A 17,014-nucleotide genomic window follows, 5' to 3' on the forward strand; every position below is an offset into this window, starting at 1 on the left:
AGGGAACGTTTTTGGCTGAAGCGGAGCGTTTCAGACATTCAGGCCATGTGATAATCGCTTCCAAATGACGGAGGTATGTGTGAGACACTGTTATATCCCACCAATACTAAAGCGGGACTTGTTTGTTGGTTTTGCTTCAGGACAAGATTTTGCATTTTAAATCAAGAGGTTTCGAGTTTGACTGGACACACAGACGTTGACATCAACAACAAAAGATTTTCCTTTTCTCCTTTTAATAAGCAAGTTATTAGTTAATCAAACAATGCCAAATGTACATGGTAAGTTGCAATTCATTATTTGCATTTAACATTGTTGTTGTTGTTGTTGTCTCCAGCAGGATATGACATCATTCCAGCACTCATTTATCAAAGTAATCAGGAACATGCATGGAGTTTGGAGTTCAAACAGTTCCAGAAAGTAGACGTCTTGTACAGCGCTCCTTCCCCAAATACTTCACCCTTTGTGGTCTGACCTTTGACCTCTCCACATCCTCTCTGATGTGCCATATAATGTCATCAGCGGTAACCGAGTGAGTGGGGGAAAAAGATGAAGCGTTTTAAAGAGTGAACCGAACCCGTTGCAGCCCATAATACTCCATATCCATTACACGCACCCCGAGAAGCGACATCACATATCACTAAAACAATTACTATCTTCCCAAGACCTCACAGTGGACCGAATGCAAACAAGAGCCAGATTCATCTCACCTGCATCATGGAATACTGATCCAGTTTTGTTGTGCTGTGGAAGGTTAAAGGAGACGTTCAACACAATGCAGCGTTAACTGAAAACAAATGAATCCATTGACAGACGTGAATCATTTTTCACACACCAACTCTTCTTCGAACTCCTCAGTGTCTCACGTGTCTTCTAATAATTCATCAACATCAACTTCTAACCGCTACATGAGCATTCTAAATGGAATGTTGAGACAGAACGCGTCTCGCTTTCAAAAACCGCGAGAAATGGCGCAATAGAATGGAACACGACAACGAAACGCTTTGCAGATTTGTATCTTTACATGTAATCATTTGAATAACAGTCATTAATTAAACAATTAGGTTACACTAACCTTACAAAAAGTAATGGTTCTTGGCTTACTCCCATGATATAATAACCTCCTGTATGGTGAAAAAATTAGTCATCTGAACCAATTCAGTAAATATGAGTTGACCAATTTAGACGCGTGTTTGATTCAAATGGATTCGCCAATTGGTTCAACTGAGCACTTAAGATAAACAGTACTGAGAGTGGCTAATTTAGGAATTGCACATGTTGCACTGTTCATTTTTAATCAGCGAGAACAACACGATATGTTGCAGCCTTTTATTTTAACCTGTTGATGAACGCCCCCTTTTTGAGCACAAACCATGAAAATAACGTACCTGAAGTGAAATGGTTGTATTTACGGGAGCCTTTGGAGTTTGGACACAGTTGTGGTGTCTTTAGAAAGAAGACACTTTGGGCTTTATTCACAAGTGTCAGAATTAATATATGTTGTTATTTTGTAAAGTTATTGAAGCTGAAGTTTATAGTAATGGAAATATGTTGCGCTGAACATGTTTTTGTAATGTAAATAAACAATAATAAAAGTGGCAAGACAACCCAAAAATACAATGTTCCCAAAGTCACGAGTCTAAAGAAGTTACGCTTCAAATTTGAAGATGACCGAATAATAAATGAGTTCCTGCAGCTTTAATCTCTGTAAAATCGCTGGAAGTGTTCAAAGTAAAATTTAAGCTCCGCCTCTCAAGACGACACTAAATCTGACGGCACTGCTCGACTATTACGAATAAAACTATGCCACATTTTTAAAAATAGACTTTGGAGATGGGCTGGTTTTGTTTATGAGACTCAATATATCAGATCATAAACAGTTTTACAACATGAATGCTGCTCAGAGTGCAGTTTGATGAAGAACGATGACGAAGGCGAGATCTCATGTAAACATGGAGAATATATCAATATTTCTCACATTTATCACTTTTATGGACAAAAAGTGCTATTGGATGTTTTTAATGAACGGTTGTCATGGACGATTGACCCAAGTGTGTTGAACTGCATTCATCTGGCGATCGAGTTTTCATAATAAAAGTCTTTGTGTAAGTCTATTGTGTAAGTCCCGTTTTGATATCGCATGTTTTCATAATAAAAGTCCCATTTTGATATTGCATGTTTTCATAATAAAAGTCCCATTTTGATATTGCATGTTTTCAAAATAAAAGTCACATTTTGATATTGCATGTTTTCATAATAAAAGTCCCATTTTGAAAAATAAAAGTCCTATTTTGATATTGCATGTTTTCATAATAGAAGTCCCATTTTGATATTGCATGTTTTCATAATAAAAGTCCCGTTTTGATATCGCATGTTTTCATAATAGAAGTCCCATTTTGATATTGCATGTTTTCAAAATAAAAGTCACATTTTGATATTGCATGTTTTCATAATAAAAGTCCCATTTTCAAAAATAAAAGTCCTATTTTGATATTGCATGTTTTCATAATAGAAGTCCCATTTTGATATTGCATGTTTTCATAATAAAAGTCCCGTTTTGATATCGCATGTTTTCATAATAGAAGTCCCATTTTGATATTGCATGTTTTCATAATAAAAGTCCCGTTTTGATATTGCATGTTTTCATAATAAAAGTCCCATTTTGATATAGCATGTTTTCATTTGTACTCCTGGCACAAATAACTCAATTGCTTTCTGACTCTCTTCTGTCCTTCAGAGATCCTCTTGAATCATAATTCGGTCATATCTGATGCTCTTGAAGTGCACGCCCACATTAAGACAAGTCTGGTACCCTCTTCACGCTCATCGCCTCGGTTTACTTCTGAGCTTAGGGCATTGAAGAGGACCGGCCGTCAGCCTGAGAGACTTTCTAGAAAAACAGGCCTCACTATTCACTCCTTAGCGCTTTCTGAACATGGGCATTGTGTAAATGTAATTCATTTAATTTACCAATCATTCACTCAGACCACTCCTGAAACTCCTCTTCACAGGTTTATACCCACAAACACCTTATCCACCCACACTAGCCTATCATCAGTTTGTGATTTAATTTTACAATCTAACACATTATCCTTTCGTTGGACCCTGCCCCAACCTTCCTTCTTAACCACAGTGAGTCTATCATTTCTGCAGCTATTTCACATCTGATAAACACATCACTTGCGTCTGCCATTGTTCCTATTGATCTTAAAACTGCTGCCGTTACACCAGTCCTTAAAACCCCCAATTTAGATCCATTTACCCTCCTCAACTATCTGCCTTTTATGTCTAAACTTCTGGAAAAATGTGTAGCTTCCCAGTTATAATCACATTTTGTAGCCAATAATCTCTATGACCCTTTTCAATCTGGTTTTCGTCTATTCCAGAGCACTGAAACTGCCCTCTGGAGGGTTGTTAATGATATTCTCCTCTCTGCTGACTCTGGGTCCCTCAGTATTCTGATCCTGCAAGATTTGAGCTCTGCTTTTGACACTATGTGCCGCAACTCACTCCTCTCCGAACTCTCAGATATTGGTATTACTGGCACTGCTGTTATCCTGGTTTTCTTCCTACCTCACAGACAATATTTGATCTCAATTAAGAAACACAGGAGGGTCTGGGTATCTCAGTGAGTATTGACGCTGACTATCACACCTGGAGTCGTGAGTTTGAATCCAGGGCGTGCTGAGTGACTCCGGTCAGGCTTCCTAAGCAACCAAATTGGCTTGGGTGCTAGGGAGGGTAGTGTCACATGGGGTAACCTCCTCGTGGTCGCTATAATGTGGTTCTCGCTCTCGGTGGGGCACATGGTGAGTTGTGCGTGCATGCCACGGAGAATAGCCAGGGTTTTTCCTGCATGGAGAATGAGGCGGCTGCCTCCATCCAATTTTTTGGCGCCTCTGACTGTCGACGAAACTCAGACAGGCAGCAACGTGCACAGACAGACCCCAAGTGGTGCTCAAGCACCTGTCCACTTTCACAAGATAAGTGTCCTTTTTGCAAGTCATTGCTTAATTTGACTGGTAATCTGGCATACCGGGCATTTTCCCGGTGGGATGACGCACTTTGGGGCCGGACAGGGGTGGACTGGCCAATGGGAGAACTGAGCGGGCCGGTGGGTCAGCCGCAAATCGGGCCGAATGGGCCGTGCTACAACGCGTTATGCAGAACAGACCATAAAACGGAGCAGCGATAAGCAGAAAAGGACAGCGAACCCCCCCCCCCCCCTCTTATGTTTCAACACTGCTGAGAAAGTGATGCACTTATTTATTTTGTAAATTATTCATGACTACAATCATGTCAACTGTATCTGGGCAACATTTTGTATTGTAATCTCAAAGCAAGTTATGGCATTTGGAACCAAGGTAGCCTTTTTTATCAAAAGTAAAAAAAAATAAATAACAAGTAATAAGATCCAGCTCTGTTTCAGTTGTGCACATGGTAAATCAAGACCTGTCAATCTAAGCCATCAGTCCAATCCAAGCTGTAAAACAATGGCCGCTTGGTCTCTACACATCGTCCCTTCCCACCACACCCACCCACATACCCACCATACCCACCACACCCACCCACCATACCCACATACCCACCATACCCACCACACCCACCCACCATACCCACCAACCCACCATATCCACCAACATACCAACCATACCCACCACACCCACCCACCATACCCACATACCCACCATACCCACCACACCCACCCACCATACCCACCATACCCACCACACCCACCCACCATACCCACATACCCACCATACCCACCACACCCACCCACCATACCCACCAACCCACCATATCCACCAACATACCAACCATACCCACCACACCCACCCACATACCCACCATACCCACCACACCCACCCACCATACCCACCCACATACCCACCCACATACCAACCATACCCACCATACCCAACACACCCACCACACCCACATACCAACATACCCACCACATGCTGATAAGAGACCCCTCCAAATGTTTCTTAATTAAGCCTCTCTACATGTATGGCAGCCATTCCAGTGTCTGATGAATTCCTGCTTGAATTTTTGCGGCAGGAGTGGCATAAAGTCACCCAACAGCAATGTGCAAGACTGGCAGAGGGCATGCCAAGACGCACGAAAGCTGTGATTGAAAATCAGAATTATTCCAGCAAATATTGATTTCTGAACTCCAAGTTAAAACATTACTATTGTGCTGTTTATAAATGAATATGAACTTATTTTCTTTGCATTATTCGAGGTCTGAAAACACTGCATATTTTTTGTTATTTTGACCGGTTTCTGCAAATAAATGCTCTAAATGACAATATTTGTATTCGGAATTTGGGAGAATTGTTGTCAGTACTTTGTGGAAAACAGAAAAAGACTCAAGAGGACGTTGAACAACGTAAAAGAGTGAAAACACAGGAACGGACATGCAGACCTGCTTTAATAGAACTTAAAGGAATAGTTCCCCCAGATGTGAAAACGTATACATTTACTCGCCATCATGTCGTTCCAAACCCGTATGACTTACTATCTTCCATAGAAAACCATGAAAGTCAAAAGTACAATACTTTATCATTGCCGTTCATTTTCACATCATGAAAGACCCTGGAACGATTATTTTGTGTTTTAAGAAAAAAGTCTTGAAAGAGCGTGACATTTTTATTTAGGTAAACTAACCCTTAAATCATATAAAAGCCCCGACTCCACCAATCCAGTTATAAGGTCATAAAAATAAATAAAATGTTCTATACAGCTTTTACATTTTCCAGAGTTTCGGTGAGCAGCGGTTTCGCCTTCAGCTTAATCATCACGTATTCTGCAAACTTTTCCACTTTCCCTGTGTGGAGCAATTGATTTATTTCATGAGGAGTTCTCTTCAGGGCTTTACAAATATAATTCACACCTGAGAGAGGCCAGAAGCTTTGATGATCTGAATAAAAAGCGTCCCTCTGGTGGAGAAGCCACTAATTTCACATTCGGAGCTCTGAAGCGCACTGAAATGGAAATGTGTGTCCAAGGAGACACAGAAATGCACAGCAAGATGGAGCTGGGACTTCATTTAAATAACTATTGTGCCTGAGGACGCCACCAGTTGAAGAGTTTAGTGTAATGATATTTTTACCAATTCAATACTGCAGGAAATTGACACTTAACAGTCGCAGTTCTAATACTTCCTGTAAAAGCTTATAGAGAGACTCAGTTCAGAAATCAACATCATTGAGTCTTTGTCGAGATTTTATAGATTTGTTATATTAGTTACATATAATGAGTAACCAAAAGTTAATGATTCAAAAGCATTGTTGCATCACAATAATGGGGTAAATTATAGTTGATTTATTAAGTGAAAATGTACAGTTTAAGTTTACATACATTTAGGTTCATTATAACTCATTTTTTTTAACCACTCCACAGATTTCATATGAGCAAACTATAGTTTTGGCGAGTCGTTTAGGACATCTATTTTGTGCATGACACGAGCAATTTTTCCAACAATTGTTTACAGACCGATTGTGTCACTTTTAATTGACTATAATCACAATTCCAGTGGGTCAGAAGTTGACATACACTAAATTAACTGTGCTTTAAGCAGCATGGAAAATTCCAGATGTCAAGCCTTTAGACAATTAGCTTCTGATTGGAGGTGTACTGAATTGGAGGTGTCCCTGTGGATGTATTTTAAGGCCTTCAAACTCATTGCCTCTTTGATTGACATCATGGGAAAATCAAAAGAAATCAGCCAAGAACTCAGAAATATAACTGTGGACCTCCACAAGTCTGGATCATCCTTGGGAGCCATTTCCAAACACCTGAAGGTGCCACGTTCATCCGTACAAACAATAGTATGCAAGTATAAACACCATGTGACCACACAGCCATCACACCGCTCAGGAAGGAGACGCATCCTGTCTCCTAGAGATGAACGTAGTTTGGTGCAAAAAGTGCAAATCAATCCCAGAACAACAGCAAAGGACCTTGTGAAGATGCTGGAGGAAACAGGTGGACGAGTATCTAGATCCACAGTAAAACGAGTCCTATATGGACATCACCTGAAAGGTGCTCAGCAAGGAAGAAGCCGCTGCTCCAAAACCACCATAAAAAAGCCAGACTACAGTTTGCAAGTGCACAAGGGGACAAATATCTGACTTTTTGGAGAAATGTCGTCTGGTCTGATGAACATAAATTGAACTGTTTGGCCACAATGACCATCGTTACGTTTGGAGGAAAAAGGGGCGAGGGGTGAGGCTTGCAAGCCGAAGAACACCATCCCAACCGTGAAGCATGGGGGTGCAGCATCATGTTGTGGGGGTCACAAAAGTTAAATTACTATATTGTTTTGTATGAATGAGTGATCAGGATGGTTTTCACATGTTTCACATGGGGTAACCTCCTCGTGGTGGTGATTAGTGGTTCTCTCAATGGGGCGTGTGGTGAGTTGTGTGTGGATCGTGGAGAGTAGCATGAGCCTCCACATGCTGTGAGTCTCCGCGGTGTCATGCAAAACGAGTCACGTGATAAGATGCGCGGATTGACGGTCTCAGAAGCGGACGCAACTGAGATTTGTCCTACGCCACCCGGATTGAGGCGAGTAACCGCGCCACCTCGAGGACCTACTAAGTAATGGGAATTGGGCGTTCCATATTGGGAGAACATATATACACACACACACACACACACACACACATAACATTCACTGTTTTCTCATGTTCCAGCTGAAATTGTGTTTGTAAAAGAACCCAGTGATCCAAGAACACAAGTGAGGAAAAGAGGGTTAAAGTTACAGCACACACCAAAAAACACAAAATAAAGAATATCAACCCTTTATCATTCCTATAAAGGCAATTACATCTTCCTGTTTGTTGCGCCGGTGTGTTGAAGATAACGCTCTCTCATTAACATGTTAATGTGCACACAGCGGGGTGTGTTAGATCTTCCACTTTTTACGATTCACCTCATTACACATTAATGAGATTTAACAGTGAAGGCAAAATAAGAATAACTTCTCTTTCTGAAGTTGGAGGGAATATTTCAGAAAGCTGATGTGTGCCGTTATGAAAGACAGACTTGTTAATGCCAACTAAACAAGGTGTGATGCTTTAGACTCAAGTGATTCGTATCGTTCACAACATGGAGAGAGTATTTTAAAGGTATTTTAATCCAAAAATTAAGATTCAGTCATTGTTTACTCACCCCAGTGTTGTTATATCTCAATATGTATTTCTGTCTTGTTCTGAACACAAAGGGAGAAATTGTGAATAAATGTTGTGCTCAGTGATGTCATACAATGGCAGTTTATGGTGACACCTCTTCAAGCTTCAAAAGAACACAAAAGTATCATTCAGAAGTCTAATTAATTATTCATGAGCTCATGATTGTTATGAAAGTATACGATAAGATTTGATGAGAAACTGAAATCTGATGTGTTATTTAGTGTAAATGTTCACTGACCGTTGATCTCCTGTGTGTGTTCATGATAGGACACGAGAGCAACAGTTCACACACCCCTCACAACATCGGGGGCGTTCAAGAGAAACTCGTTATGTTTATCTAAAAACAGTGATAGTGACAACAGAACACAACTGCACACAAAACAGAACAGAACTTACTAAACATGTCTGAAGAGTTTGTAGCTGAAGAATTGATGCATTTCTATGCCCAGCCTTATTTTTTTTTAAGAGTTTCTGGACCCGTGTAAATTCACAGTGGATGTAGTCACACACGTAATGCCGAAAATAGAAAACAAGCGATTGATAGATGGTACCGTCGCTTGTCACAGCTGGTTAGGACAAAAATTCAGATTAACATAGAAAATATTCCTTTTATCTGGTGTTGTTTGCCGTCAGGTTTGGACACGGTGTGACTGTGTCTTCCTGTAGCCTCCTCTATTTTTCTGTTTGATTTCTGAGTACTCCGTTAACAAAAATAAGGCTGGGCATAGAAATGCATCAATTCTTCAATTTCAGTTTGTTTCTCATCAAATCTTATCGTCTACTTTAATAACAATCATGAGTCTCATGAATAATTAATTAGACTTCTGAATGATACTTTTGTGTTCATTTGAAGCTTGAAGAGGTGTCACCATAAACTGCCATTGTATGACATCACTGAGCACAACATTTATTCACAATTTCTCCCTTTGTGTTCAGAACAAGAAAGAAAGTCATATAGAGTTACAAAAACACTGGGGTGAGGAAACAATGACTGAAGTATCATTTTTGGGTGAAATAATCCTTTAAGGAAGCATAGGTATGCTAGTGATGCGAAACCTGTTTGAAAAGTTAGGAAACGTAATTATGCTGGACAAATTCTAAGGGGCCGTTTAAACCGAACGCCCCTTATTTTTGCGTTTGTTTGCGTTACGTTAGATGCAAGTCTTTGACTGTTGCGCCCCATCTCGCTGTTTCTTTTTAAGTTCTTTTGGGAAGTTCTTTTGCACATCACATTAAAAATAACTTTTATTGCATCTTCTCGAGACACCTGCACACTGTTTTACTCGCTGCACTGCGTGTAGCTTTTCTTCAAGAAAGCGTTTTCAGTTGTGATGGCTTGTGATGATTGAATCATAATATATGTGTCGTGTATCTTTTAGTGAGATCATTTGTCATACCTAGCTCCATTAATAAGAGATAGCTTGTTTTGCAAAAAATTGTTCTTAATGTGTTTTTTAATTAGTATTTCTGACTCGTTTTCCAATGGAAATAAGTAAAATTCATTCAAACCAAGCAGATTCACTTGAGAAGCTACACTGTATTAAGATTTGCTTTCAGAGAATGTATCTCGAAGAGGCCTATACGTGTCTTACTGCACTGAAACTGTTAAAAAGTGAACAAAAAGCAAGAGCCACAAGACAAAATAAACTTGTATTAAAAATACATTCTCTGAAAACAACTCTAAATGTCTTATGCAGTGTTGCTTTTCAGATAAATGTATCTTTTCTTTTATATATATGTGTGTGTGTTTGTGTGTCTTATTTATATATATATATATATATATATATATATATATATATATATATATATATATATATATATATATATATATATATACATACATGTGTAAGTGATCTAAATCATACACACACACACACACACACATATATATATATATATATATATATACACATACATACAGGTCCTTCTCAAAAAATTAGCATATTGTGATAAAGTTCATTATTTTCCATAATGTAATGATAAAAATGAAACTGTCATATATTTTAGATTCATTGCACACCAACTGAAATATTTCAGGTCTTTTATTGTTTTAATACTGATGATTTTGGCATACAGCTCATGAAAACCCAAAATTCCTATCTCAAAAAATTAGCATATCATGAAAAGGGTCTCTAAGCGAGCTATTAACCTAATCATCTGAATCAACTAATTAACTCTAAACACCTGCAAAAGATTCCTGAGGCTTTTAAAAACTCCCAGCCTGTTTCATTACTCAAAACCGCAATCATGGGTAAGACTGCCGACCTGACTGCTGTCCAGAAGGCCATCATTGACACCCTCAAGCAAGAGGGTAAGACACAGAAAGAAATTTCTGAACAAATAGGCTGTTCCCAGAGTGCTGTATCAAGGCACCTCAGTGGGAAGTCTGTGGGAAGGAATAAAGTGTGGCAAAAACGCTGCACAACGAGAAGAGGTGACCGGACCCTGAGGAAGATTGTGGAGAAGGACCGATTCAGACCTTGGGGGACCTGCGGAAGCAGTGGACTGAGTCTGGAGTAGAAACATCCAGAGCCACCGTGCACAGGCGTGTGCAGGAAATGGGCTACAGGTGCCGCATTCCCCAGGTCAAGCCACTTTTGAACCAGTGGCTACAGAGAAGCAGCACTGGACTGTTGCTCAGTGGTCCAAAGTACTTTTTGGGATGAAAGCAAATTTTGCATGTCATTCGAAATCAAGGTGCCAGAGTCTGGAGGAAGACTGGGGAGAAGGAATGATGGTCTGGGGTGCCATGTCAGCTGCTGGTGTTGGTCCACTGTGTTTTATCAAGGGCAGGGTCAATGCAGCTAGCTATCAGGAGATTTTGGAGCACTTCATGCTTCCATCTGCTGAAAAGCTTTATGGAGATGAAGATTTCATTTTTCAGCACGACCTGGCACCTGCTCACAGTGCCAAAACCACTGGTAAATGGTTTACTGACCATGGTATTACTGTGCTCAATTGGCCTGCCAACTCTCCTGACCTGAACCCCATAGAGAATCTGTGGGATATTGTGAAGAGGAAGTTGAGAGGCATAAGACCCAACACTCTGGATGAGCTTAAGGCCGCTATCGAAGCATCCTGGGCCTCCATAACACCTCAGCAGTGCCACAGGCTGATTGCCTCCATGCCACGCCGCATTGAAGCAGTCATTTCTGCAAAAGGATTCCCGACCAAGTATTGAGTGCATAACTGAACATAATTATTTGAAGGTTGACTTTTTTTGTATTAAAAACACTTCTTTTATTGGTCGGATGAAATATGCTAATTTTTTGAGATAGGAATTTTGGGTTTTCATGAGCTGTATGCCAAAATCATCAGTATTAAAACAATAAAAGACCTGAAATATTTCAGTTGGTGTGCAATGAATCTAAAATATATGAAAGTTTAATTTTTATCATTACATTATGGAAAATAATGACCTTTATCACAATATGCTAATTTTTTAAGAAGGACCTGTATATACAGGTGAAACTCGAAAAATTTGAATATCGTGCAAAAGTTCATTAATTTCAGTAATTCAACTTAAAAGGTGAAACTAATATATTATATAGACTCATTACAAGCAAAGTAAGATATTTCAAGCCTTTATTTGATATAATTTTGATGATTATGGCTTACAGCTTATGAAAACCCCAAATTCAGAATCTCAGAAAATTAGAATATTGTGAAAAGGTTCAGTATTGTAGGCTCAAAGTGTCACACTCTAATCAGCTAAACACCTGCAAAGGGTTCCTGAGCCTTTAAATGGTCTCTCAGTCTGGTTCAGTTGAATTCACAATCATGGGGAAGACTGCTGACCTGACAGTTGTGCAGAAAACCATCATTGACACCCTCCACAAGGAGGGAAAGCCTCAAAAGGTAATTGCAAAAGAAGTTGGATGTTCTCAAAGTGCTGTATCAAAGCACATTAATAGAAAGTTAAGTGGAAGGGAAAAGTGTGGAAGAAAAAGGTGCACAAGCAGCAGGGATGACCGTAGCCTGGAGAGGATTGTCAGGAAAAGGCCATTCAAATGTGTGGGGAGCTTCACAAGGAGTGGACTGAGGCTGGAGTTACTGCATCAAGAGCCACCACACACAGACGGGTCCTGGACATGGGCTTCAAATGTCAAACGTCTTACCTGGGCTGAAGAAAAAAAGAACTGGTCTGTTGCTCAGTGGTCCAAAGTCCTCTTTTCTGATGAGAACAGATTTTGCATCTCATTTGGAAACCAAGGTCCCAGAGTCTGGAGGAAGAATGGAGAGGCACACAATCCAAGATGCTTGAAGTCCAGTGTGAAGTTTCCACAGTCTGTGTTGGTTTGGGGAGCCATGTCATCGGCTGGTGTTGGTCCACTGTGCTTTATTAAGTCCAGAGTCAACGCAGCCGTCTACGGGACATTTTAGAGCACTTCATGCTTCCTACAGCAGACAAGCTTTATGGAGATGCTGACTTCATTTTCCAGCAGGACTTGGCACCTGCCCACACTGCCAAAAGTACCAAAACCTGGTTCAATGACCATGGTATTACTGTGCTTGATTGGCCAGCAAACTCGCCTGACCTGAACCCCATAGAGAATCTATGGGGCATTGCCAAGAGAAAGATGAGAGACATGAGACCAAACAATGCAGAAGAGCTGAAGGCCGCTATTGAAGCATCTTGGTCTTCCATAACACCTCAGCAGTGCCACCGGCTGATAGCATCCATGCCACGCCGCATTGAGGCAGTAATTAATGCAAAAGGGGCCCAAACCAAGTCAATAGCGTCTGGCTGCAGACTTGCACTCTCAGACTTGCACGCTCAGACACGAGCGCTTCCGCTTCAGCGTAAACTATTGACTTGTTAAAAGTTTAAATAATGTAAATCGCTGGTACAATTTTCTGAATTGGCTGCAAAATGACAATTTTATTATTATTATTATTACTGAACAAAACGAGCTAATGCCTGTCAGTCTAACTCTGTTTACTTTAAACAAAGACTGGCTGTGTCGGATTGAGAACAGATCATTCAAAAATCGTTTCATAAACATTATATATATATATATATATGCTTTTTCGTTACATGATAAGATTTTTACATTTTACCTTAATATACGCTATTTTTTTATCTCTGATACAAATAAAAATACATTAATGTTATGCCTAACAACCACTCACGGTATTAAATACATAAAGGAAACTATTTAATAGAGTGCTATTACATGGTTTGCACGTTGAACCCAGTGTAGTTCAATAGCGTTTGGACCGTCCCGTCCTGTTTTAATGTCTACATTTTTGGTAAAATACGTACTGTAAAATACATGCAATATTCGGTCATTCGACCTTGCATCTCAGTTCAGTTCAGCACAGCTCATTACATTAGCGGAAGCGCTTGTGTCTGAGCGTGCAAGTCTGAGCGTGCAAGTCTGACAGTGCAAGTCTGCAGCCAGACCCTTCTCAACCAAGTACTGAGTACATATGCATGATTATACTTTTCAGAGGGCCGACATTTCTGTATTCAAAATCCTTTTTTTTTATTGATTTCATGTAATATTCTAATTTTCTGAGATTCTGAATTTGGGGTTTTCATAAGCTGTAAGCCATAATCATCAAAATTATATCAAATATAATTTGGGCAGTGGTGGCTCAGTGGTTGAGGCTCAGGGTTACTGACCAGAAGGTCAGGGGTTCAAGCCCCAGCCCCAGCACCACCAAGATGCCACTGTTGGGCCCTTGAGCAAGGCCCTTAACTCCAGGTTGCTCCGGGGGGATTGTCCCTGTAATAAGTGCACTGTAAGTCGCTTTGGATAAAAGCGTCTGCCAAATGCATAAATGTAAATGTAAATGTAAATAAAGGCTTGAAATATCTTACTTTGCTTGTAATGAGTCTATATAATATATTAGTTTCACCTTTTAAGTTGAATTACTGAAATTAATGAACTTTTGCACGATATTCTAATTTTTCAAGTTTCACCTGTAAATAAATAAAATAATTTAAACCTAAAATAAAAATAAATAAATAAAATTATTTGATCCAAAAAAAAAAAATATATATATATATATATATATATATATATGCAAGACACATACACACATGTGTATATATATATACACTCACCTAAAGGATTATTAGGAACACATACTAATACTGTGTTTGACCCCCTTTCACCTTCAGAACTGCCTTAATTCTACGTGGCATTGATTCAACAAGGTGCTGAAAGCATTCTTTAGAAATGTTGGCCCATATTGATAGGATAGCATCTTGCAGTTGATGGAGATTTGTGGGATGCACATCCAGGGCACGAAGCTCCGTTCCACCACATCCCAAAGATGCTCTATTGGGTTGAGATCTGGTGACTGTGGGGGCCATTTTAGTACAGTGAACTCATTGTCATGTTCAAGAAACCAATTTGAAATGATTCGAGCTTTGTGACATGGTGCATTATCCTGCTGGAAGTAGCCATCAGAGGATGGGTACATGGTGGCCATAAAGGGATGGACATGGTCAGAAACAATGCTCAGGTAGGCCGTGGCATTTAAGCGATGCCCAATTGGCACTAAGGGGCCTAAAGTGTGCCAAGAAAACATCCCCCACACCATTACACCACCACCACCAGCCTGCACAGTGGTAACAAGGCATGATGGATCCATGTTCTCATTCTGTTTACGCCAAATTCTGACTCTACCATCTGAATGTCTCAACAGAAATCGAGACTCATCAGACCAGGCAACATTTTTCCAGTCTTCAACTGTCCAATTTTGGTGAGCTCTTGCAAATTGTAGCCTCTTATTCCTATTTGTAGTGGAGATGAGTGGTACCGGTGGGGTCTTCTGCTGTTGTAGCCCATCCGCCTCAAGGTTGTGCGTGTTGTGGCTTCACAAATGCTTTGCTGCATACCTCGGTTGTAGCAGTGGTTATTTCAGGCAAAGTTGCTCTTCTATCAGCTTGAATCAGTCGGCCCATTCTCCTCTGACCTCTAGCATCAACAAGGCATTTTTGCCCACAGGACTGCCGCATACTGGATGTTTTTCCTTTTCACACCATTCTTTGTAAACCCTAGAAATGGTTGTGCGTGAAAATCCCAGTAACTGAGCAGATTGTGAAATACTCAAACCGGCCCGTCTGGCACCAACAACCATGCCACGCTCAAAATTGCTTAAATCACCTTTCTTTCCCATTCTGACATTCAGTTTGGAGTTCAGGAGATTGTCTTGACCAGGACCACACCCCTAAATGCATTGAAGCAACTGCCATGTGATTGGTTGATTAGATAATTGCATTAATGAGAAATTGAACAGGTGTTCCTAATAATCCTTTAGGTGAGTGTGTGTGTATATATATATATATATATATATATATATATATATATATATATATATATATATATATACACAAATACATATACACACACACACATTAATACATTTATATATATATATATATATATATATATATATATATACACACACACACACATATATATACATATACACACACACACACACTAATACATTTATATATAAATATGCAAGACACATACACACATGTGTATATATATATATATATATATACACACACACACACATATATATGTATGTATGTATATATGTGTGTATGTGTCTTGCATATATATATATATATGTATTAATGTATTAGTGTATATATATATATATGTGTGTGTGTGTGTGTGTGATATATATATATATATATATATATATATATGTGTATATATATATATATATATATATATATATATATATAAATGTATTAGTGTGTGTGTGTATATATGTGTGTGTGTGTCTTGCATATATATGTGTGTTGTATATTTTACCTGTACTTCAGTGAAGGTCATTTAGACGATATTTTTAAAAGATGCTTCTTTCCGCATTTATTTATTGTTAGTAAACACGTTTAGTACAACATCTTAACTCAAGGCACCAGCTGAAAGGTCGGCTAAAAAGTATTAATTAATTCTTGCAATAATTGCCCAAATGAATCGCTTTAATAATCACTAGATTAGTGTATTAACAAAATCATTGTTAGTTGCAGCCCAAGTGGACGATAGTCATTAGATTCAATGATATTATCAGTGTATTGTGTCATTAGCTTAGCATCATCAAACTCTATTGGAATTAATGGTGTCAAGTCTCCGTGCGGAGCATTATTTGTATGATGCACAGAATCCCTGCCTCATGACGGTTAGTACGTTGCCTTCAGAGGCAGCAAGACAGCTCACTAGATTTTTGTATGATGCATATAGTGTGTTTGTGAGTGTTTCTTACCCTGGTGAGGTGAATGACCCCCTGTGACGTCACAGAACAACCCATGAAGCCCACAAACTGCAGCTCGGGACAGTTTTCTGCAAACGCCTGCACAGATGTGTCCGTTACCTGCACACAGAATATGACCACAGGACCAATGAGGCACTGCTGCGAGGTTTCAAATAAAAAGGCGCACTGATATCAAATGCACAAAAAGTCATTTTTGTGTCTGAGGCTTGTTTACTTTTGCATTACAACATAAAGACACACAAACAAAGAGACACAAATAAAAAGGAGCGAGGGTGCTGATTGGCTCTGCTAATGGAGTAAGTGCATGTCAACATGCGAAATCAACAGTAGATTACATTATATCTGAACATCAACATTTCTCCTGATGCATTTGCACTTTAATTTGATCGTCAGATCGAGCTTCATTCAGACTTCCTTTCAGCAACAAAGCAGCAAAAGGACAACACAAGTTTTTAAATAGGAACGTGTGCAGAACTGGTCATCAAAAATTAGTAACCAATTATATCTATTAACGTTACAGTAATGGAGTTTTTTTTACTATAGCGGTACTTTTTGAGTATTAATAAATA

The 17,014-nt window shown here is 39.4% G+C and overlaps 1 protein-coding gene across 1 annotated transcript in view; it reads right to left on the reverse strand.

Annotated features, from left to right (window-relative positions):
- LOC127621416 (F-box/LRR-repeat protein 17-like) overlaps nt 1-17,014 on the reverse strand; it is a 331,319-nt gene that overhangs the window by 190,517 nt on the left and 123,788 nt on the right. Inside the window, exon 6 of the mRNA XM_052094995.1 lies at nt 16,437-16,544. Coding sequence (XP_051950955.1) covers nt 16,437-16,544 — 108 coding nt within the window. The remainder of the gene's footprint in view (nt 1-16,436; nt 16,545-17,014) is intronic.

This window comes from Xyrauchen texanus, chromosome 27 (assembly GCF_025860055.1).
Source record: "Xyrauchen texanus isolate HMW12.3.18 chromosome 27, RBS_HiC_50CHRs, whole genome shotgun sequence".
NCBI lineage: Eukaryota > Metazoa > Chordata > Actinopteri > Cypriniformes > Catostomidae > Xyrauchen > Xyrauchen texanus.